A 23,957-nucleotide genomic window follows, 5' to 3' on the forward strand; every position below is an offset into this window, starting at 1 on the left:
TGTAATTAAAGGCTGATGTTTCCTTATTGATTTTCTGTCTGGGTTATGTATATGGGGTGTTAAAGTTCCCTACTGTTATCTATTGCTATCAATTTCTTCCTTTGGGTCTACTAATTTTTGCTTTATGTATTTTGTCGTCCTATGTTGGGTGCATATATATTAGTAAATGTTATATCTTCTTGCTGAATTGACCCCTTTATCATTATGTAGTGCCCCTCTTTGTCTAATATGAGTCTTTGTTTTAAAGTTTATTTTTTTTTCTCTGATATAAATACAGCTACACCAGGTTTCTTTTTGTTTCCATCTGCATGGAATATCTGTTTCCATCCCTTCACTTTCAGTCTGTGTGGGTCCTTCTGAAGGGAGTTTTTTATAGGCAGTATATATATGTCTTTCTTTTTTTATTCATTCAGCCACAGTCTTTTGGTTGAAGAATTCAGTCCATTTTCACTTTAAGTAATTATTGATAGATATGTGTTGTTGACATTCTGTTAAAAGTTTTCTGGCTATTTTTATAGTTTCTGTCTGTTCCTTTTCTTCTCTTTCTCTCTTCCCCTATGGTTTGATGTTGATGATGTTGATGATGATGATGATGATGTGTGTGTGTGTGTGTGTGTGTGTGTTATGTTTAGATTCCTTTCTCATTTTCTTCTTGTGTGCTTACTTTAAAATTTTGCTCATGGTTACCATGAAGTTCAAATATCTCAACCTGTGTGTATAATAGTCTATTTTTATTTGACACCAACTTAAATTTGGATACATTCTAAAAACCTATATTTTCACTCCTCACATCATGTTTCATGTTTTGATGTCACTTTTTTTAAAATGTTATGTATCCCTTAACTAATTATTGTAGTTATAGGTAATAGTATTCCTTTTGTCTTTCAACCTTTTTAGTAACTTAATCCACTACCTTCACTATATATTTACCTTTTCCAGTTGAGAATTTTCTTTTCATGTTTTCTTGTTTTTAATTAGTGCCAGGTATTTTTGCTTAAAGAAGTCACTAATATTTCTTACTGTAAGTTAGTGTAGTAGTGATAAACTCCTTTAGCCTTTGCTTGTCTGGAAAACTCTTTATCTCTGCTTTAAAACTGAATGATAATCTTGTCAGCTACAGGATCCTTGATTGGAAGGTGTTTTTTTTTTTTTCCTTTCATTACTTTGAGTATGTCATGCCACTTTCTTCTGTGTTATAAAGTTTCTGCTGAGAAATCTGCTGAAAGCCTTATGGTATTTCCCTTGCATGTAACGATTTGTTTTTCTCCTGCTGCTTTTAAGATTCTCTCTTTACTTTTTAACTTTTGACAGTTTAACTATTATGTGTCTTGGTGTGATTCTCTTTGGGTTCATCTTATATGGAAGTCTTCGGGATTCCTGAACCTCAATAACTGTTTTCTTTGGTAGACTAGGAAATGTTTTAGACATTATTTCTTCAAATAATTTCTGCTTCTCTCTCTTTTCTCTTCTTGGAGCCCTGTAATGCAAATGTAATGCTTGATACTGTCCTAGAGGTCCCTTAAGTTATCTTTATTATTTTTAATTCTTTTTTCTTTTTGCTGCTGTGTCTGGGTGAGTTTTATTGATTTATGTTCCAGTTCATTGACCCATTCTTCTGTTTCATCCAGTCTGCTATTGAACCCCTCTAGTGTACTTTTTAGTTCAGTTATTGTGTTCTTTAGCTCTATTGCTTGTGTTTGGTACTTTCTTATGTTTTATTTCTCTTTTTTAAATTTTTCACTGAATTCATCCATTCTTTTTTTTTTTTGAGTTCAGTGAGCATCTTTATGACCACTACTTTGAATTTTTTATCATATAGGTTATTTATCTCCATATCATCAAAGTTTTTTTTTCTAAAGTTTTATCTTGTTCTTTCATTTGGAACATTTTTCTCTGTTTCCTCATTTTGCTTGATTCTCTGTATTTGTTTCTATGTATTAAGCAAACCAGCTATCTCTCTGTCTTGAAAGAGTGGTATTGTGTAGGTGATGACCCTTCTGATTTAACCTTGCCCTAGCTCTGGTTGTCTCTGGAATCCTTGTGATTGTTTAAACTGCCTGATTTATTATTGATATGTCCCCATTGTTGAGGTTGTACCAAGACCTGTAAGTGATGCAGGGGTCTCATTTAGCATTCGACTTCAGGCTGATTAGAAGCCAGACACTCAGGCAACAGCTTTTAAAGTATGCAAATATATATGGACTATCAAGCTGCAATTGTAATTGCTACTGGCCTCCAGACCAGGAGATATGCAGGTGTCCCCTGGATGATAGTTGCAAAAATTTGGGCTCCAGACAAGTGTATAAGCTCCTTTCTGGGAAGTCTTGTCAAGCTGTAGCAATGTCAAGGGGGAACACAAGGACGATGTCTCCCTGCTTACATTCCCTGGGAGCACCTCATTAGTCTCCTAATGTGTAGGAAACTGAAGCCTGTCCCTCAGGCTGAAGCTTCAGGCTAAGTGAATAGGCTCTGTCCACAGAAAGACTAGGGTTGTGTTTCAGTCTGCTGTATTTGTTGTGCCCTGGGAGTGGCAGCCTGCAAAAGCTCTTTCTGGTGTTTGGAGCCCCATGAAGCTCTGGAATGCCAGCCCTTTTGGCCACCAGGGCCAAGTGATCAAGGGGTATCCCCTATGTGGATTACATGTGCCCACTGTCTTCAGCAAGGCAGCTGGAGTGTGTAGGAAGCAGGGGACACTTAATGGCTTCAGATAAACAGTGGGAAAATGGCTTGACTGCCTACATCCACTGGCTTTAGCAAGTCAGTGGGATAGTGCCTTGCTAGAGCATGCACACCAGCTTTAGGGTGTGAGAGGGAGAATGTTGCTACCACTCCTGCTCACCAGCCCCAGCCATGGGGCAGGAGAGTGTCTCAACTGCCTATACTCACAGATTTTAGCTAGGAAGCAGGAAAATGCTTCCAATGCTTATGCTTCTCCAACATAGCCAGGTAGCTGGAGACCATTGCAATCTCTTGTGCTCTGTGGTCTCAGCAGGTACCAAGACTTCTCCCTACTCCCCACTCATCCCAGCAAGGTAATGGGATGGTGCTTCCCCCGAGTTTGTCTGTCTGGGCTAGCAGATTATGGGGAAAGTACAATAGCATCTTCCAGTTCCTCTGTCTCCTGGGAACATCTCTACTGTACCACACCCCTCCCACCGATGCCCCCAGATCAGCAAATGAATCTCCCTCACATAGTACTTTTCAAATTGCTATTTTTCCTCTGGGTCTGAGAGCTGGTGAGACTATACTAAAGCTATCCCAGAAGAGAATCTCAGTTTTTTTACATCACTTTGCCCCCCCCCCCCCACACACTCCATGTCAGCACCATTGGTTCTCTAAGCCAGACATTCTGGGAATTCATCATTCTGGTGTAGATCCCAGGGGCCAGGATGCCTAATGTAGGGCACCAACCCCTTGCTCCTGCAGGAGGAGCACCGGTCTGATAAGGTTTCTCAATTGTGTGTTGGTGCACGTGGGTGGTTTTGTGTGAGACAATGTCTCTGTCTCTCCTACCCATGTCAGTGTAGTCCTTTTATCTTTTGTTATGAAAAACAGTTCATTCTGTTTTCAGATTTTTTTCCCCAGAGGGATATCATCAATATGTAGCTGTAGATTTTTTTGTTAAGATTTTATTTTAATTTTTAAAGGTTTTATTTTTAAGTAATCTCTACCCCTAAAGTGGGGCTTGAACTCACAACACCATGATCACAAGTTGTATGCTCTACCAACAAGTCAGCCAGGTGCCTCTGTAGTTGTAGATTTGGTGTGTCCATGGGAGGACATGAGTTTAGGATCTTCCTATGCTACCATCTCGCACCTTCCCCCCTACTGAGTTTTTAACGTTAATTATTCTGTTTTTCATTTGTGAATTTCCAATTCGTTGTCATTACAATATATCTGGCTTTTAAAATCTTTTATGTTGTTTCTGTCTCATGTTTGCAATTCCAATGTTTATTTCTTTAAACATTTTAGACCATTATTTCATATTCTATAACTGATAATTTAATTATTCGTTTTGGTTGTTAAAGTATACTGTTTGTTATTTATGTTTGCTGTTAGTTCATGATACCTTGATTCCTCATGTCCTTTGTAATTGTGTGTTGTGGAATCCTATCAGCAGGACTTTCTCTGTAGAAATCTTATGGGGCCAGGATTGAAGTTTTATCTCTGTAGAGAGAATTTATTCTCTCATTTTGCTTTATCAGGCAGCCAGGGGTTCTACTAACTTAGGACAAATTCTTTTTTTTTTTTTTTAAGTTTATTTATTTATTTTGAGAGAGAGAGAATGTGTGAGCGCAAGCAGAGAGAGAGGGAGAGAGAGAATCCCAAGCAGGCTCCATGCTGTCAACACAGAGCCCAAATAGGGGCTCGAACTCATGAACTATGAGATCATGAGCTGAGCCAAAATAAAGTTGCTGCTTAACTGACTGAGCCACCCAGGCACCCCAGGACAAATTCTTGTTCTTATCTTGACCTGGATTTTAATGGACCAAGTAGGTATAATGAACTGAATTGTGTACTTCTCCCAAATTCATATGTCGAATCCTAACCCCCAATATGATTTATTTGTAGTTAGGGCCTTTAAAGAAGTATTAGGTTTAAGTGAGGTCGTAATGGTGGGGCCCTAATCCAATAGAACTAGTGTCCTTATAAGAAAAGGAAAAGACACCAGGGATGCATATGCACAAAGGAAGACCATGTGAAGACAAAGGGAAAAAACAGTGATTTGCAAACCAAGGAGAGAGGCCTCAGAAAAAACCACACCTAAAGATATCTTAGTCTTGGATTTCTAGCTTCCAGACTGTGAGAAAATAAATTTCTGCTGGTTAAGCAATCTAATCTGGGGAATTTTGTTATTGCAACTCTAGCAGGTTAATACAGTAGGAAATGAAACTTTTCGTCTCTAACTCATGGGTGGGTAGACCTCTCTTTACAAATTTTTAGGGGCGTCCAGGCAGAGACAGACAAGTTCCCTTCCTACTCTAACTCCTGGGAGGTAGATTTGTTTTACAGTCTACCCATTCACTAAGGGCAGGGCTGTGAATAGGGTGAATTAAGTGCCTTACTGACTTCACCCCAGTCCTGGCCCTGACTAAGAGTGTAGCTTTTCGAATACCTAAGCTGTATAACAGGATCTTGGCTGAAACTACTCATTTGGCGCAGGCCAAGGCCATATCTCCTGACTTCACTCATCCACTAAAACTCAAGCATCATAGTTACCAAGACTAACAAAGTTCTCCAGGGCAACAATAGTGTTAGAGATTAATTACCACTTTAATGTTAAGTTCAGTTTTGGGGTTTTGCTGCCTGGACTTTTCCCCTACTTTTTCAGGTTTAACTGTATTTAAATACAGAAATACATTTTAAATACAAAATACATGTTACATTGTACAATATGTACAATTATACATATGTACAATACATTGTACATTTAAATATAAAAATACATTTTAAAAATGTTTGCAATTAAACTTTTTGTAGGGGTGTTTTTAAGCATATCTTCCATGCCATATACCTGGAAACCAAAGTGCTTTTTGTCTTATAAGAGTAAGAAAACCATTCCCAGAAGCCTCTCTGCGGAAATTCCCCCATGTCTCATTGGCCAGGAATTTGCATAAATCAATAACTGCAGGAAGAATGGGATTTCCAAGATTGACTTAGACTAGTCAGAATTATTCTCAGGGACCCATGGGGGAGGAATGGACAGTGAAAAAAAATTGGGGGCATAGGGAAGAAATAACTGATGTGGAGACAAAATAACATGCCTACAACATGGATAATTTAGGGGAGATTGGGTAGATTAGTCTGACTAGGACAGAGTGACCTACAGTGTAACAAGACATAAGACTAGAAAGGTATTTCAGGGGTCAAAGTATGGGAGTACCATAAATGCCTAGCTAATGAGTCCATATTTTTTCCTACATGTAGAGTTGTGACATTGAGGCTTTTTGAACCAGAAAATGACTATTGAAATGGTGTGTTGAGTACTGTTATTTTGACAACAGCATTAAGAATTAATTAGAGAAGGAGGAGACTAGAGGCAGTAGGTACAATTTAGGAGGCTTTTGCAGTAAGTTAGGCATACAGTGACAATGACCTAAACCAGGTAAAATTGCAATAAGAATTCAAAGGAAAGGAAATATGTTATGAGAGAAGAATGAACAGAATTCAGTGACTGAATTGGGTATAGGATGAATTAGGGGAAAAAAGGCAAAGATTTAGTTTACTTAAATAAATGTGTCTGGTAGTGTGATAAAGACTTAGAGTTCAGGTTATTCGGTTTCAGTTCCAGCTCTGCCATTTCCTAGGTAGTAACTTTGGGCAAATTACTTACAAATCTTGATCATCAGCTCTGTTATTTGTAAAAATGGAGATAATTATATATTTACTATCTTAAATTTTGCTGAGAATTAAATAAAATAGAGTTTCTTAATGTACATTGAAAATTATATAAGACTATAAATCTTTACTAGGGCATCTCTACCATATACAAGGATTTAGATTGGGTACTGCAAGAAAAACTAGTAGATAGGACTCTATTTTTAAGGTTACAGTTCCGTGTGGGAAGAGGGGACACACACTTGTTCATGTCCTAAGAAAGTATGAATAACAAAGGGCTATGTGGATAAATCAGAGATGGCAAATACAGAGTCAGGATACGTTTCCTATCTACTTTACATCTTTACATCTTGGTAAGACAATATGGCTAGTGAATGAAGTCACTTCCAGGCTGAGATGGTCCTTTCAGTGAACTGAGAGGTGATATGTTAGATAATAGCACACCAAGTGATTAAGGAAGACATAATTCCTGGATCGCTGCTTGAAGGAGGGCTGATGAGGAGAGCTGACTGACCAGAAACATCCTCAGTGGGTTTTATGTAAGAAATAAACTTTCACTGTGTAAAATCCACTTAGATCTTGGTATTGTCTGTTATTGCAATTAGCCTCCTTTGACTAGAACAAGGAGTTTAGGAGAGTGTTGCAGTTAACCATTGATGTAATACAAATTACCTCAATACTTAGTGTCTGAAACCAAGAGCCATTTAAATTGGTCATGACTCTGCGGGCAGCAATTTGGGCAGGTCCAGATGAGCAGTCCTTCTCTCCTCTCTAGAAATCACTCATGAGGCCCTCTTCATGTGACAGATTGCCTGGGGCTGGATTGTCTAAGATGGCCTTACTCACATGTCTGCCAATTGATGCTGGATGTCAGCAAGGGTGCTCCGATTTTTCTTCTCAAGACCTCTGCAAAAGCCTAGCATGGGCTTTTTTGCATCATGATCTCATGCTTCCAACTAAAAGAGGGGGAGCTTCAGTGCACAAGTGCTTTTCAAGCAGCTGCTTGTGTCACATTTGCTGAAGTCACACTGGCCAGTAGTATAACCAAGTTCCAATTCAAGTGGGAAAGATTAACCCACCCCTTAGTGGGAGGAGATGCAAAAATCACGTGAGGGAATATGAATATGTGGATGAGGAGAATTATTGAGATCAATTTTACAAACAAGGCGTCACAAAGATTGAGAGATCACATTGTGTATATATATATGCAAAACTTTTGAAGGGAGAAATGGGACTATTGGATCTTGAATGACACAAAAATATTTTATCAGGCTTAAAACAACAATTTGCTCTCTCTCAGTTTGGAAGACTAGAAGTTCAAAATCCAGGAGGACTGAACTCCCTCTGGGGGCTCTAAGGGAAAATACAGTCCTTGCCTCTTCCGTCCTCTCATGGCTGTCCCACTGTTCCTGAGTTTATGGCTGCATCACGTCAATCCCTGCATCACCACAATCTCTGCCTCCACCTTGACGTAGTCTTTTCTTCTGAATGTCTGTTATAAAGACATTTATCATTCGATTTAGACTCTTCTCGAACCCCAAACCCCTGATAATCCAGGATGATCTCCTCATCTTAAAATCCTTGGCTTAATTACATTTGAAAAATACCTTCTTTGTCTCTCAAAAAAGGTAACATTTAGAGATTCCAGGGATTGGAACATGGACATATATTTTGGAGAGCCACCATTGGCCACTACTGGTCTAAATATCAATTAAAAGGCAGGGACTGTGAAATTGAATTTTAAAAAAGACCCAAGTATATGGTGCCTATAAGAAACACACTTTAAGTTAAAAAAAAAAAAAAAGTAAGTTAAAAGTAAAAGGATAAGAAAAGATGCACCATACCAACACTTATCAAAAGAAAGCTGGAATGGTTATATTAGTATCAGACAAAACAGATTTCAGAACAAAGAAAAATAGCATAAATGAAGAAGGGCATAATATAATGATAATGGACTCAATTCATCAAGAGGAAATAATCCTGTACATTTATGCATCTAATAACAGAGCTTCAAGACACATAAAGCAAAAGCTGACAAAATTGCAGGAATAGACAAATCCAAACTTAATGTCAGATATTTAAATGCTCTTAAGAATTGATAAATAAGCAGAAAATTATCAAGGACATAGAAGACTTGACTAATAGCTTGGCCTAATTGATATTTATAGACCATTTCACCTAACAGCAGAATACACATGCTCTTCAAGTATATGGTAAAAGGAGGGTTGGGAGGGAGGGATTATGAAAGGGCATAAGAAAAATATGAGATGATAAATATGTTCATGATCTTGATTGTTGTGATGATTTAATGGGTATATCTTATCAAACTGTGCCCATTAAATATGTGTAGTTTATTGTATACCAGTTATACCTCAATATCTCTGTAAAGCTGTTGTTTTTAAAAAGAGGCAACCAGACTAACACATACATAACTGATAGCGGTTATTTCCATATGTTGGCTTTGGTAAATAAACATGCAATGAAAATTGGAGCACAGACATATCTTCGCGATAGTGATTTCATTTCCTTTGGATATATACCAAGAAGTGGGATTGGTGGATCATATGTTAGTTCCATTTTTAATTGAACTTGAGGAACCTCAGTACTGTTTTCTATAATGGCTGTGTCAATTTACATTCCCACTAACAGTGTACAAGTGTTCCCTTTCCTCCACACCCTCGCCAACACTTGTTACTTTTTTGTTTTGTGTTTTTGGGTAATATTCATCCTAAAAGGTGTGAGGTAATATCTCATTGTGATTTCTGTGATGATTAGCGATGTTGAGCACCTTTTCATATACCCGTTGGCCATTTTTATGTCTTATTTGTAAAAATGTCTATTTAGGTCCTTTGCCATCTCATAATGGGGTCTTTGGGTTTTTTACTATTGAGTCATATGAGTTTCTTACATATTTTGGGTACTAATGCCTTATCAATATATGGTTTGCAAATATTTTCTCCCATTCGGTAGATTGCCTTTTCATTTTGTTGTTTCCTTTTCTGTACAGAAGATTTTTAGTGTGGTGTAGATTTTTCTTTTAAGTAATTGAAAACTGTTTAGTTATGCAAACATCTAGCAAGTATTTATCATTTATGAGTAAAAAGTAATTAATTGTTCAAGGAAGCTAAATCTCATGCCATAAAGGATGGATAGTAAAATAGCAACGGAACTACTGAGCACCTAGGAGCTAACATACAGAAAGACTGAAAACACAGTAGTTTCCTGGTTCAATGGTAGCAATAGTGAACTTGTGAGCCTGACACCATGTCAGATGTTCTATATACACTATCTCGTTTAGTGTTTACGGTAATTCAGCTCTGAGATAATTTTCACATTCTACAGAGGAGGAAACCCAGGCTTGGAGAAGTCAAATAATCTCAATGTCACCGGACTAGGAAGCAGACAGATAAAGATTCAACTCAAGGACTTCAAAGACAACACTATTTCCACATGCTACCATTCAAGGATTATTCATCCGCAGAATTATGGGTCAGAATTAGACATAAGAGTAGGTTTTATTCTGTTGTTCTTAGCAGAATAAAATGGCAGGCAGAATATATATGTTACTACTATCATGGAATTTAGACTGGTGGATGAATTACCCAGTTGTGTTCCAAATGTACCACCATTTCAAAAAAAAATCACAGTATGGCCAGAGCACTGTCACTGTGCTCAGTCAGCCATGATGCTTTGATTTTTGTTTTATTACTGGTCCCATGATGTGGTACAAACAGGTTTAGCTCACAATGCCATCCGGAATGTGCCATCAAAAAATATCATCAGATAGAGCAACTGGTGTTGATGCCATCCTTACAGAATTACACAAATATGACAATTCACACAGCAATATTACAGTGTAACTGCACGTGAAAGATTCACATTCCACACGATTTCAAAGATGCATCAATTTTACACCTGTAGAGAGACTAAAGGGGTCGTGCGTGCTGTGTTGATCACTGAGGCATATCACTCACACCACCACTGGGAAGATATTAACATGCATCATACTCAGTAGACTAGTCATACACGTCAATGTCATGGATATTTGACCTGAAACTCAGTGTGCCTTTCATTCCAGTCATGGAACAGTGGACATGCTTTGCTCCCTCAGGCAGCAACAAGAGTGCAGAGAACAATGCTCTGATTTGTATGTTGTATTTATGGCCTTAACCAAGATCTCTTTACAACTGTGTTGGTATGTGGGAAATCCTATACAAAAGTGGCTGCTCATATCATTTTAAAAGCAGGATACTAACCCATTTTTTGTGTGTGATAAGGTAAAAAATGGAACTAAATTCTTGCTGGATTTTTAAAGTAATATTCTTGGTGGGGATTGTGTTGTTAATATTGAATATACCTAAGAGTAGGTTTCATTTTTAATACTTGCATAACAAAAGGGCTAGAAGTAATTAGTCTTGATATTTTATGTGACAGTGATTGTGTGCATGTAGTTTATAATTGGAATGATTGTTCAGGGTTAACAAGGCTGGACTTCACTGTCAACATAAACTTAACTTCATTTGAAATGCAGCCCATACACTGCACTTACCATTAATTCAATGACCGTTTGGGGGGAACTTAATAAGTAGATTGCCAAATAAAATCATAGTTACCTTGTTATCTTGGTATACTGTGTCTCAGAACAATATCCTGAGAACAACTGATATGTTGATAAAACCCAATACTGATTCTTAACCGTGAATATGAGCAGGAAGGCATTTGTATCATTTCTTTGCTGTGTGACTCAGATGTGGGGTTTTGCTCCCATTGTTCATTCATCCACACATTTCAACAAGCATTTCTTTTTTAGCCTTTCCTATGTACTTGTGCTACTAGATAATTACAGTCTTTACCCTTAAAGGTCTCACAATCTGCCAATTAAAAAGCCCTCATAAACGTAAAACTACACAACAAGAAAGTACAGTGTAGGGTTTGGATACACTGGGAGCATTGAGGTGGTGTGCCCAGCCCAGCCTGCAGAGGAGCTGGGGTAACAGAAAAGTCAATGGTCAGGGAAAGTTTACTGGAGGGGACAACATATGGGCTGAGGCTTTAAGGACAGGTGTAACTTCACCACTCCAAAAAGATAAGGGTCATTTTTTTTTATCAGAATAAATAGCACACACAACATATTAACAATAAGTCTCCAGCATTCAGCAGAAGGCCCTGATACAGAATATGCCCTCATTATTTATTATTTACATCAATGAACCATTCTGCTCTAGCTGTAGTCATGGGGAAAGAAATGATAATGACCTGAACTAGAACAATGATTGAGGCAAAGGAGGACCGGTTTGAGATGCAGATAAGCAAACCTGAAACTGGTAGGTTGTGGGTGATTGGATGGGAAGATGTGGAAAGAGTTAAGGATCACTCCAAGATCTCTGAATTAAATGAATTGTTGGATGGCTGTGCCTTTAAAATAGACAACAGGGGTGCCTGGGTGGCTCAGTCAGTTAAGCATCCAACTTTTGATTTTGGCTCACATCATGATCTCATGGTTCCTGAGATCTAGCCCCATGTTGGGCTCTGCATTGATAGCGCTGGGCCTGCTTGGGATTCTCCTCTCTGCCCTTCCCCCACTCATGTGCACGCTCTCTCTCTCTCTCTCTCTCTCAAAATAAATAAACATTTGGGAAAAAAAAGACAATAAACAGGGATGATTTCAAAGGGAATGATGATTAAGTTCATCTCGAATATGATGAGTTTGGGGTATTTTCTAAGTGCTGGTGTCCAGCAGGTGGATGGATAGATAGGGGTGTCGCTCTCATAAGCATTGATTCTGAAGCAGAGATTGGACTATTAGCAAATATGTAATAGATTAAAAACATAAGCATGGATAAACTCAGGGAAGTGGTTTTTTTTTTTTAATGCTTATTTATTTATTTTGAGACAGTGTGTGTGAAATGAGTGGGGGAGGGTCAGGGAGAGGGAGAGAGAGAATCCCAAGCAGGCTCCATGCTGTCAACACGGAGACCGACATGGGGCTCAGTCTCATGAATCGTGAGATCACGATGATCTGAGCCAAAACCAAGAGTCGGATGCTCCACCAACTGAGCCACCCAGGTGCCCCCCTCAGGAAGTTATTTCGTAGTGAGAAGGGCTGAAGACTACTGAAGAAGGGGAGATGATGGACTGCTGTGAAAGCAGCATGCAGTTTTAGTCAGGTAAGTACTGTCTACGTACACTGGATTTAACCATCAAGTTATCCTTGACACTAAGTTGGCAATTGGGGTAGACTACTATTCATTAAAGAATGACAGAGAGGATGAAAGAAGAGGTAAATGGCTAGATTACTTCATGTTGTATAGCCCTTCTACAGCTCATCGAAGAAAACAAAAACAAAATAGGAACGTAAGAGCCAAGTGCAGTAGTGCTCTGGGCATGCAGCATTGGTGGGGCAGCATCCGTGGTGGAGTCAGCAGAGATTCGCTGGGCTTGCAAACAAAAGTGTTTATAATTCCCCAAAGAATTTTCTAAGACCAGCTCTGTGAAACAAAGTGTGCTATTGGATGTCCCATTAAATGAAACAAAGATTCCCTATAGGCAACCTTAGGGGCATGTAACATTTGCTCTCAATCATAAGAATTGATAGTGAAAATGCACTATACGTGGAACATGGCATGTCATAACACACCATTCAGCTGTTTGAAAAACATCAAATACATAAATCAGTGTCCAAAAAGGACTGTGCAAAACAGGCAGTATATGGACAAGAAATCTGTGGGTAGCTCTGTGACTCCAGCACTAATTTGTCCACTAACAGGGCATACATATAGGGCAATTTATTAATAGGGCAATTTATTAAATACTAATAGGGCAGTTTATTAAAAGATAGCATGTCAGGGGCGCCTGGGTGGCGCAGTCGGTTAAGCGTCCGACTTCAGCCAGGTCACGATCTCGCGGTCCGTGAGTTCGAGCCCCGCGTCAGGCTCTGGGCTGATGGCTCGGAGCCTGGAGCCTGTTTCCGATTCTGTGTCTCCCTCTCTCTCTGCCCCTCCCCCGTTCATGCTCTGTCTCTCTCTGTCCCAAAAATAAAAAAAAAAAAAAAAAAAAAAAAAAGATAGCATGTCTAATCATTTAGAGACAGCATTTCAGGGGCTTAGATGATTTGATAATGTATGCATGTGTCCTGTTTGTCAGTAAAGTGACCCTATCTTCTTTAATAAATACAATTTAATAAGATTTCAGTTAGGATCTTTACCATCTAGTTTTTAAAGTATTTATTTACAACCAATAATGTAAATATTTCCAAATAGTGTATAGAATGTTAATTTTAAAATTTCATATGGAAATTTTGCCCAGTAGTTAGGAATATGTATTTGAGAATGAAGAACCACTGACTCATTTATCCATCCAAAAATTCATTATTTATTATTCACTAAGTGTCACAGGACTGTAAGATGGGCTGTGGAGAAACGAAGATGTACATGACACATTACTGTCTTGCTTATGATCTGTTGGGAAAACAATGCAAAAAAGAATCCTATAGAAAGCTCAAATGAGGTAGATAATTGTGGGAGATCAAAAGAAGGACATCTAGAGGAGAACCAGAGGAACCGTGACAGAATGTTTCAAATCACAATTAAAGACGAAATCCTAGAAGAACTGGGTGGGCTGGTAGAATTTGTTTTGCCTTTGCAAGTCACACTATAGTGGACACTTGTTAACTGTGCCCCCAGCATCAATACAGGCCCTTCGCAGCCAGGGCTTTAGATGGGGTTGCACATAGGCGGTTGCACAGGTAGGGCCTGGTTGGCTGATGGATAACATGTACTTGTAAAGATTGGTCCAGGAATGGACACGCGGTGAAGAGAGATACTGTTAGGACTTTGGGGGGCAAAAAGGCTTCTTCTTGTCTAGAAGCTTCATAACAAGATTCTCATTTTAAATGGACAAGGGTGAGAAAGGATGAAGCCCTGGGAGCCATTTGCAGCCATCTTTCACCAATGAGAAAAGAACCTGACTCAAAAGGGAATTAACAGTGAAGAGGCATAGCTGAAGATGGAAAGAGTGAGCCCTGATAATATTGTTGAGCCCTGAATCAGGTCATGCTTTATAGTTAAAGGAGCAAATTCCTTTTATTGTAACCAGATTAAGTTGTGTGATCTGTATCTTGAAACCTAGAGACGCCTACCATATCTATTTAAAAATTAATATAGATGAAACCTAGGGGAATGCATTTCTTTGAACTCCTCTCCTCCTCCTCTCCAAAATAACAATCATGTTCATTATCAACATAAGCATCTCAAATGATGGGAAGAAGTATAAAATATATCCAATCTCATGTTACATGCAGATATGTGACACAAAATAACTCTTCCTAAAGCATATCTGGATGTAAATGCTTTGCAAATAAAGTGAGGACTTACTTTACCATTCTAAGGTAGGACGCTGTGCCCCCACGTTCATACGGTTTTGTCCACTGTGAGTGTGGAGAATTGAAAAAGAAATGAAGACACGCTAAAATAAGGTAAGGGTCAAGCCCTGAGGAGGCTTTTTGAAACAAGAGACACAATGAATGAAATTTACTGGATGTGAAATGACACTGACTCTAAAGTATGAAAATCAAATGAAAATTGAAGGAGGCAGATAATCTATTCAATGTCTAAATGATAATTATCAAATGTTTAGAAATTATTTGTAATAATCTACTTTATTAAACTCTTAATCACACAGATTTCTAGCTGTTATTATATTTAAAAAATAAATATCTGTAAGAATGCACACCCAAGTAACATGTTAATAGTACAAAACAGCTTTCTCAGCCTAAACGCCCAAAGGGCCTTAACCAAAAAGGCTGATTTTTAAACCTGGGAATGGAGAAGATGTAGAAAGGTTCTGGCTAATTCAGTGATCTACCTTAACAAGTAATTTGGAAACCATTTTTACATCTTTTTTTAAAAAACTATTGTTCTTAGATTTGGAAATAATTACGGTTTCACAAGAAGTTGCAAAGATAGATTCCCTTTACCCAGGTTTCCCCAATGGTTACATCTTACATACTTATAGTACAATACCAAAACGAAGAATGTTATATGGGAACAAGGTGTATAGAGTTCTATATCTTATCACATGTGTAGACTTGTGTGACCATCATGATCAGAATACAGAACTATTTTATTAACACAAAGATTTCCTGCCCCCCCATCCACCAGAACAAAAGCTTCATGTAAAAATACTTAACCCCGTTGTAAGAGTATGTATTTTCTATTTGAACATGGTCTAGACTATTTCATCTCTGCAAAATGTTGTTCCCACCCTTTGAATTAATGCCATGACCAATTATTAATAGGTCCTTATCCTCAATTTTAAAAAAACAACGCAATCAATCTGAACTTCTAGACTTATTTACTTATTCCAGAATTTGGTTAGGGAAAAAGCACACAAACACACCTGACTTGTGGTGGATGGAGTCCCTTCTCAAGTTTCGTCCCACCTTTGCACTGCTTTTTTCTTTAGGTCCCTCTTTAGCCTTCCTGGTTTTAAACTAATAACTAATTGATGATTCCAACACAAAGGAAACAGAGTTGCCAAAAATACTAATTCGCTATGAAATTTTTAATGGGCCAATACGGTCGGTTCAATCAGCACCTACTAAGTAAATTCCAGACATGGTAAATGCAGATACCAAAAAAAAAAAAAAAAAAAAAAGTAGTGATGGCCTTTGGTGGCTTGGTCAAACTTCTGTGCAACTCAACGATCCAATCTTGCCCTCGGGGATGGATTCCTGCCCTCAATTCTTGAAAACTGAAGAACACTTACAAAATGGCTACTCTTCAACCCTCCTTTGCAGAAACGCAGGCTGAGGGGGTGGGGTGGAGGGAGAGGGGTAGGAGTGGTGTTAATTTAATTCTAACACCTGAAATTGCCTCCTGGGCTTGTGCTAATGTTCTCAAAATTCAATTTTGTGGGGGTATCTCGATAACTTTTACGTTTCAGAAAGGATAGAATTTTGTCTGGATTTTGCAAGTATTTAACAACATGAAAATACTGCCTTTTCTTATTCAGTGTGCGATTTCACTTTTGGTCCTCTTTTTAGGCGAGGCCAGCTTTATTCATAGTGCATGTTACCTGTAAATGCCCAGCCTTTTCTGAACAGACCCTAGCTGATCATAAACAAACCTAGGGTATTTTGATCCCTTTCTTGCATCTTAACAGGTGTGGCGATTATGCTGAATGATCTCAAGTCTAATGTGACATGAGAAAAAAATGTCCGCTTAGAATTTAGGCCCCAAGATTAGAAATGGCCCATTCTTCCCCGTCCCCGCATCGTGCTGGAACTTCATCGGCCGCCTAAAAACTCCATTTTTATTTCCGCAGCAGGACCCAGCAGCGGAGGCCGAAAGCTGGGTCCTCGCGGCGCGGGCCCGAGGCCCGAGGCCGGCCTCCCAGCGCGCAGCCCGGACCCGCGTGGCCGTCCCGCCGGGCCCCAGCGCGGGGCGCCCCGCCTTCCCGGGCCGACGGCGGCCATGGCGGCCAGACAGATCCCGGCGTGGGCACGCGCCGCGCTCAGGACGCAACCGCAAGCAGCTCTGCCTCCGAAACTTCTCTGGGTCGGGGGAGGGTTCCGACGGCACCTCTGCTTAACCCTCTGCTCCGCTTCTAAAGAAGACCGCGGACGCTCCGGGCGCTGCTCGCAAGGCGGACTAGAGGGAGCGGCGAGCAGTCGGGAGAGTGAAGAGTTAACGGCAGCCGAGAGGCGGATCGCAGACCTGCACGCCGCCGCGTGCGCGGTGAGGCCCCTCCTGCCCGCCCCACCCCGCCGCACCCCGCCCCGCCGCACCCAGGCCCCGCGGGAGCCCGGGATCGGTGCGCCTGCGCGCCCCGAGCAGCGGGAGAGGTTCCTGGAAGCCCGCGCAGTCCAGCCTCTGGCGTCTGACGAGTACGCGCGCTTCCTGCTCCGACCTTTTCGCTTGAAAACTGTGCAGTTTGCTATTCCGAACAGAGTTAATGTATATCTGTGCTAAGTGTGGGTCCTTTCTGACCAGCGTCCGAGCTAAACTCTGGTCGCATTTTGGAACCCACCATGCTTTTGTGCGCGCGCGTGCGTGTGCGTGTGTGTGTGTGTGTGTGTGTGTGTTGGGGGCGGGTTGTTAGGAATTGATGCAAGAGGTAGAGGAGCTGAGAAGTCAGAGGAAAAAATAAGTTGTGTGTTTATCTGCATCATCAGTTAAACACTTCGCTATCCAATGATATTAGTAATGCATAAGTGAACCAAACTTATTTTTAATTTAATTTTTGCTCTCCTTTCGTCTTTTCTCTGCACCCTAACAGCACAATTGTAAGAGAAACTATAATCAGGCGTTTACATTCTTCCTAGACAATCTTGAGCTATGTTTTTCTCTGTTTGGGGATTTGACAATCCCTTATTAGTACCAATATCACAATTTACCATTTCCGCCCACGGTATCTAACACCTCAGACCACATAAGTGTAAAGGGAACATATTTATGTTTTTATTATCTTCAGAGAGCACGTGCACTCTATCATGAAGATACAAACGCGATGTAAAAGTAACCTATTAAGTAGGTCACACACACTGTGTGTGACCAGTCCTTAATATCTGGTGTTGCTTGTACCAAAGAAGTAGAGAAGAAAACCTTGGAGATTTTCTAAAATTGACTTTTCTCCCCCCCGCTGACAGTAGGCCCTGGGAATCCACTGTTTGGCTCATTCAGGTGTTGAAACTTCTGCATAAAGATTCATCAGGAAATGACAGACAGCTTTTGAGTGTTCTTGTTTATACTGTATTGAAAATAACATATGTAATTTGTTGCCATACATCACCATATAAATATGGTAAATATAAGCAAAAGTTTCATCTTTTTTAGAGCAAACAGCAGTGGCATGTAAAGACAGGTTCAGTCAGCCTGGGAAAGGAAAAATTAGGAAATCCACATTTGTTTCATCAGTGTCAGGAGCACAAGTGAAAGGAATGTCAAGGAGACCAGAAGTAAATACAATAACAGGTTTGTTTTTCTTTTTCAACAAATCAGAGCCCTACCCCCCCCCCCCACCATGGTCCTTTTCCCACACCTCAAGGCGGATGGGTCTCTTTCTCCCTGTGCTGATCTGTATCACGGAACATCTTGTAAACTGTCAGCATTCTTGTCATATCCTTGTTGCCACCATTACCTGAGGCTTATCTACTGAGGACAGATCAAGTTTGTGGGGGCAGCCAATAAGCTCACAGTTCCTCAATCAATAGGGAAATCAGGAGAGTGGGCGCAAATGCAGGAGCAATCTGGTAGGCTTCTGGGTTGCTAGGTGATTTCCCTCAGAAGACTCCCAGAAACTATGAGAAGTGGAAAGAAGGCTGCTGACAGAGTTCCTGGTGTTTTTTGGCTTTTCTTCCAAGTCTTCAAACCCAGGTTTCATAAAGAAGTGAGGTCTTGACAATTGATCGTTCTAAAGTAGTTTACTGCTCCTGGTTTCGTGTAATCTGCCTCTGTGGTCCCAAGAGATCTGAGAGGCCCTGTAGACTGGCCTTGAGACTTGCTTGCTGGTTTCTTTGGTCCTGGTCTGGCTTTGCTGGAATGCCTTAGAGTAGACTTAGACTTGAACCCTAAGTCTTCTTGCTCTATGCCTTGTCTTTGAAGCACAGTTGGTTAAATTCTCAGCCAGATTAACTAGTCATTAAGGAAGACACTCAGAAGAAGTAACTTGTGGCACATACAAAAGTATGTTAGAAGACATTCAGGTGTCATACATAGTTTAATGAAAAGGTTCTATACATGAATGATGCAGTGTTACTTTGTGGTTAAATGGGTTATTATAAACAGCCCAAGAGAAGGTTCCTCTACAAAATCTCAAGGATAAATAATATCATCTCCATGGCCCAAATTCACAGGATAGGCCACATTATGTCCTTTGCCTTCATACCATGTACTTGGGACACTTTTTAAAAACTGAGTTCAAATGTCAGTAGAGTATGCTTCCTTGACGTCTGAAGTGGTGTAGTAAAAGTTGCTTTTGATCAACCTTGTGAAAGCAGTGCGTGTTAATATGTTAAAACAATACCTTTTTCACTTAAAAACAGAACTAACAACACTCCAAAAACAGAAAATAGTATAAAATGTGCAATGGAGTAACACATCATGAAGGTAAAGAAAAGTGTCCAATAATAGCAAGGTAATACTTTTCTGTAAGGACTGTTGGTTTTGATTAGCACCTCTTCTGTAAGTTTAAATCATTATCCACATATTTTAAGTACTAAAATTGTAACTGCAACTTCTGAGTGAAAGTTCATTTTCAGCCTCTTAAGCTCTTAAAGTCATCTAAATCACCTGTTATTAAACTTGTTACCTAGAAACTGAATGAAAAATACCTGAGCAGTGGCTACATAGTTATTGGGTATAGAGGAGTTCTTGTTTTTCCATCAACTTCTCATTTTTCTCAAACTGTATATTTTCTCCTTATGTCACATAAAGTTGGATTGTATGTAATGTTGGAATGCATTCAGTCTTTAATTGCAAGTGCCACCAGAATTGCTGGGAAGAAGTTTAATATTGTTTAAAGAAAATCTTGCAGTATTTTATGAGTAGAAATTATGGTGAGGAGATATGGTGAATATTGAGATTAATGAATTGTTTCATTGCATTATTCTTCAGGCTGGCCAGCTAAACTACACGGATCCAGCCACTGGCTATCTGGTGCTTACACGGCTTGCCCACTTGCAGAGAGGCAAATGCTGCGGGTCTGCCTGCAGACACGTGAGTAGCAAATTCTCGCATTACACCAGCAGGTTTTCGGTGCTTCTGTAACTTCGTAAATACCTAGTATTTGAAAAACAAGTCAAGTGAAAAAAGCCTAATAGACCTGGAGGGCACTTTTCACAAGCAGCTTTAGCCAAGGACAAGGAAATCCTTAGGACCGACATAGGGCCTTTAAAGTTAATGGAATTTTGTAACTTTTCATTGTGAGCATCAGTTCCTTGAGATGCTGTGATTTGAGATTCATGGGAGTTCGTTATTACAAGGAAACTTTTCATGAGGTTTCAAATAAGTCATATTCACTAGGCAAGGGCAAGGAGGGCAGGAAAAGAAATCCAGAATATTACAAACTAGATCCCAGACAACATTTTTGTCTTCATTATTAGCTGAATAAATAGAAATCTGATCAGCATTGTGAAGTGGGTTTCCTTTCAATGAGGGTGGTTTCCTTTCTTCCTTCCCTCCTTCCCTTTCTTTCTTTTATTCTTCTTCATTTCCTTCTCTCCCTCTCCCATTCTTTCCGTGGCTGTTTTCTACTCTATTTTCATAACCATGAAGATAGCTCTCCCAAACTTAGTGTTGTGTATCTCCTAAGACGTATATTTCAGTGAATATATCTCTGTGCTCACTGATTAAGGTGAACTAACTAATCCTTCCTTATGTTGAGCAAAAAAATAAATGGGATTGTGTGTGTCACCATAACTTTTAAAAAGCATATTAGTAATTGGGGCACCTGGGTGGCTCAGTCAGTTAAGCGTCCAACTTCTGCTCAGGTCATGATCTCACAGTTTGTGAGTTCGAGCCCATGATCTCAGTTTGTGAGTTCGAGCCCCGCTTGGGGCACTGTGCGGACAGCTCAGAGCCTGGAGTCTGCTTCGGATTCTGTCTCCCTTTCTCTCTGCCTGCTCCCCCACTGTCACTCTCTCTGTCTCTGTCTCTCTCTCTCTTTCAAAGAAATATTTTTAAAAATTTTTCAAAAGCACATTAGTAAGGTAAATTGTTATAGCATTAAGATTATAAACAGGTAACAACCTCTATTTACAGACCATTTTGACTGTATGTTTTGGGGTAAGGAGGTATTATTTCCTTTAACTGACCAACTTTACAATGAAGGAATAAACATTAAATGGATGTATTAACTATAGCCAGTAATGAAAAATTAAGTCTTCCCATTTATGTGTGTTTCTACCTGTGCCATTAGCTGTTTCTAATCAAATGCATAAGAGCCTTGCATAAATTGAGGACCTGAGAATTTTCTAAGAGTGAGTTTTTGACAGTAAAATTCTTAAAGTTGGAAGGATGCCTTTAGGAAGTGATTCTTGGACCCTAATTAGGACCATTTGCCAGAGGTTGCCATTATTCTCCTCTTAGTCGGCAGGACCCAATAGATCAAATGATCTATATAACATTATTAGCAGCCTCTTTTTTTCACTATGAGAAGTGTTACACTTTTTCAAGAAGCTTGTTAAATAATTCAGTAATAGTTTGTTTTATTTCTTCTGCAGTGTCCATATGGTCAAGTCAATGTTAAGGATCCATTGAAAAGGAAGAAATTCAATTCATATTTTTATGTTTGACAACAATTTCTTCTCTGTTCTCCATCTTATTGAGCCTGTATTTAGAAAAAAAAAAAAAAAAAAAAAAAAAACAACTCTAATCCGGAATTGCTATCTGTGCTGTTAGTCTTTGAGCACTAGTTTAATCATAAATACATATATTAAAAGAACATCAATAAAATGAAAAAGCTAGCAAATGTTTGTGTGTTTCTGAAGTGGCACATTGATAGTTATTTTCCTTTCTTTTTGCTTCATTATCAGACACATATGTTGAAGAAAGAAAATAATGACTGTTCCATTAAATAAATAGTAGCAATCGGGTCACCTTAGTAGCTCTCGATTTTTCTTATAGCCTCCATTCTCCTACTGTTTTCTCCTCAGTGTTAGCAACCCAAGGGAGGTTGCTGGCAAATAGAAGGGTTTGAATACCGTCTTCATTTTATTTATATCTCGAGCTATAAGAAGATTGATATAATGCTATATTGTGCAGCATATGAGTGCCCAAGAAGTGCCATTCTGCATCAGGAAATGCTCTCATCTTCCATCTGTTCTCTCAATAAAAACTCTAAATCATTCTGACTTGAGGGTCAGGGCTGCTTAAGATGCCTCTGATTAGACCATTCTTTCTTCTCTCCCCCCACAGTTCCCTCCTCCATGTCTCATGGCACTTCCCAGGCAAATCTGTCTTAGGACATTGTATTAGCTCTATGCCCATTCCATTCACTGCAGTGACAGCTTGGGGTATCAGGACCCAACCTGGGTTAGGAGCTTGCAGGAACTATTGTTTCTACACTCTCTTCCCTGCTTCCCTCTGAGGACAATGGTCCCAGAAAGCCTTTTCCTTGCCAGTGGAAGCTGTTCAGTAAAATGAGGCTGCTGTGCATTGGAAGACTGGTTCTGCCCAGAGCTGGCCCTCAGCCTCTTCTCCCAACAGAATCCAAAAGGCTCTCGGGCATCTCAGGGGTCTTTCTTAGGCTCTGCCTATGGCCTGAATACGAGTTTTAGAGATCTGGAGCAACCAAGAGATTCTGGTGCCTTCTCACATCTTCGAGTCAAAGTAAAAGACATTCCAAACTGTAAAATAAGTGAAAAGGAAGCCCAGTAAAGTTCTGGTTTCCCCCCTTGATTGTGATTTATGCTGTTATTTTTACGTCAAATATTAAGCTGTTTTGCCAAAACGTTGGCATTTTAGTGCCCCAGTGTTGCTATTGCCCCCACTGTGGTGCCCTAAGTAACTCTGCCCGTGGGCCTTGTGAGGTGTTGGCAGCCTCTTGGGATGTAAAAAGTCAGTCTCTGTGGCCTGGTGTTGTCCTCTCTATAGAAATCATTTTGAGGAGGGGAATAGGAGAAGGAGGTAAGCATTACGATTGTGGAGGCAGTCAGGCTTTCCGGACAGGTTTATGGACTCCTGGGAGCCAATTTCCTTTCTATTCTCAGGTCAAGAAGCAACCGGATAGCTCAATGTTTTCCACTAGATTTGAAGATTACCAAGTCCACCTTCTGGGTGGGAGCTGGATGGTGCTTTCTTCAGCAGTCCCCAGAGGGAGAAGAGAAAGAAATGGAGCCTGAAAAGGTCATCTTTCTGAAGAAACAAGAGAAAGAGGAAAGGAAGTTCATTTTGAAAAGCACCGTGTAAGGCAGTGTTTTGAGAAAGCCCCTTGACAGACGGAAATAACTTATGGGATGTCTCCTTCCTAGAGGCAGCTCTTTCCTCCTCCCCGTGTTCTTCCTACCGTAGGAAACTGGCCCAAGAAAAAGGACTCCGATGTCCCTCAGGGATGATTGTCATGGGGGACTCTTTCTGGCAGAACTTCAAGCTTGTGGGCAACCAGGAAGGAGTAGCCGTTGGGGGATGGGGGGCGCTCTTACTCTCTCCAGCATCTGGGGCCGGGTAGCCAAGGTCTGAAGTTCTCCGCTGTGGTTCTGAGGAGATGCTTGTGAACCACACGTCAGGGGTGGCGGCGGGCGCTGCTCCCACATTAAACACAATATGGCCACATAAATGGGCCTCACTGCAAGAGCTCCAAGCTATATTGTATTCACACATTGTAAAGTAAAAATTCAGGTTTCTTATTGGGTGTGTGTATACAAACACATGTGGATGCCGAGAAATAGAAACTTCCCAGTTTAAGTCAACCCTGGCACTGCTCCACTTTCATGGTTTCTGGAGACTCCTATCATAAGTCACTATAAGTCAAGGGGAATTAATTTCTAGATTGTTTCCAACATAGAAAGACCCGCTGGAACCCGGGGAACTGGGGAGTCTTCTTGTGGGGTTTACCTTGGTGGAGGATGGGCATAAATTCCCTGAAGCAGGGGGACCTCCTTTCTCTAGGGCCCTGTCCTG

General features: G+C 40.1%; 1 protein-coding gene across 3 annotated transcripts in view; it reads left to right on the forward strand.

Annotated features, from left to right (window-relative positions):
- CF3H1orf53 (chromosome F3 C1orf53 homolog) overlaps positions 1 to 21,665 on the forward strand; it is a 107,148-nt gene extending 85,483 nt beyond the window's left edge. For 2 of the 3 annotated variants that reach the window (XM_042925716.1, XM_042925718.1), the window contains 3 exons: positions 16,663 to 17,075; positions 19,953 to 20,054; positions 21,560 to 21,665. In XM_042925716.1, coding sequence (XP_042781650.1) covers positions 16,812 to 17,075; positions 19,953 to 20,054; positions 21,560 to 21,631 — 438 coding nt within the window. In that variant the 5' untranslated portion in view covers positions 16,663 to 16,811 and the 3' untranslated portion in view covers positions 21,632 to 21,665. The remainder of the gene's footprint in view (positions 1 to 16,662; positions 17,076 to 19,952; positions 20,055 to 21,559) is intronic. The other variant, XM_042925717.1, reaches the window with a different exon arrangement.
- Positions 21,666 to 23,957: the final 2,292 nt, after the last annotated feature.

This window comes from Panthera leo, chromosome F3, assembly GCF_018350215.1.
Source record: "Panthera leo isolate Ple1 chromosome F3, P.leo_Ple1_pat1.1, whole genome shotgun sequence".
Classification (NCBI taxonomy): Eukaryota; Metazoa; Chordata; class Mammalia; order Carnivora; family Felidae; genus Panthera; species Panthera leo.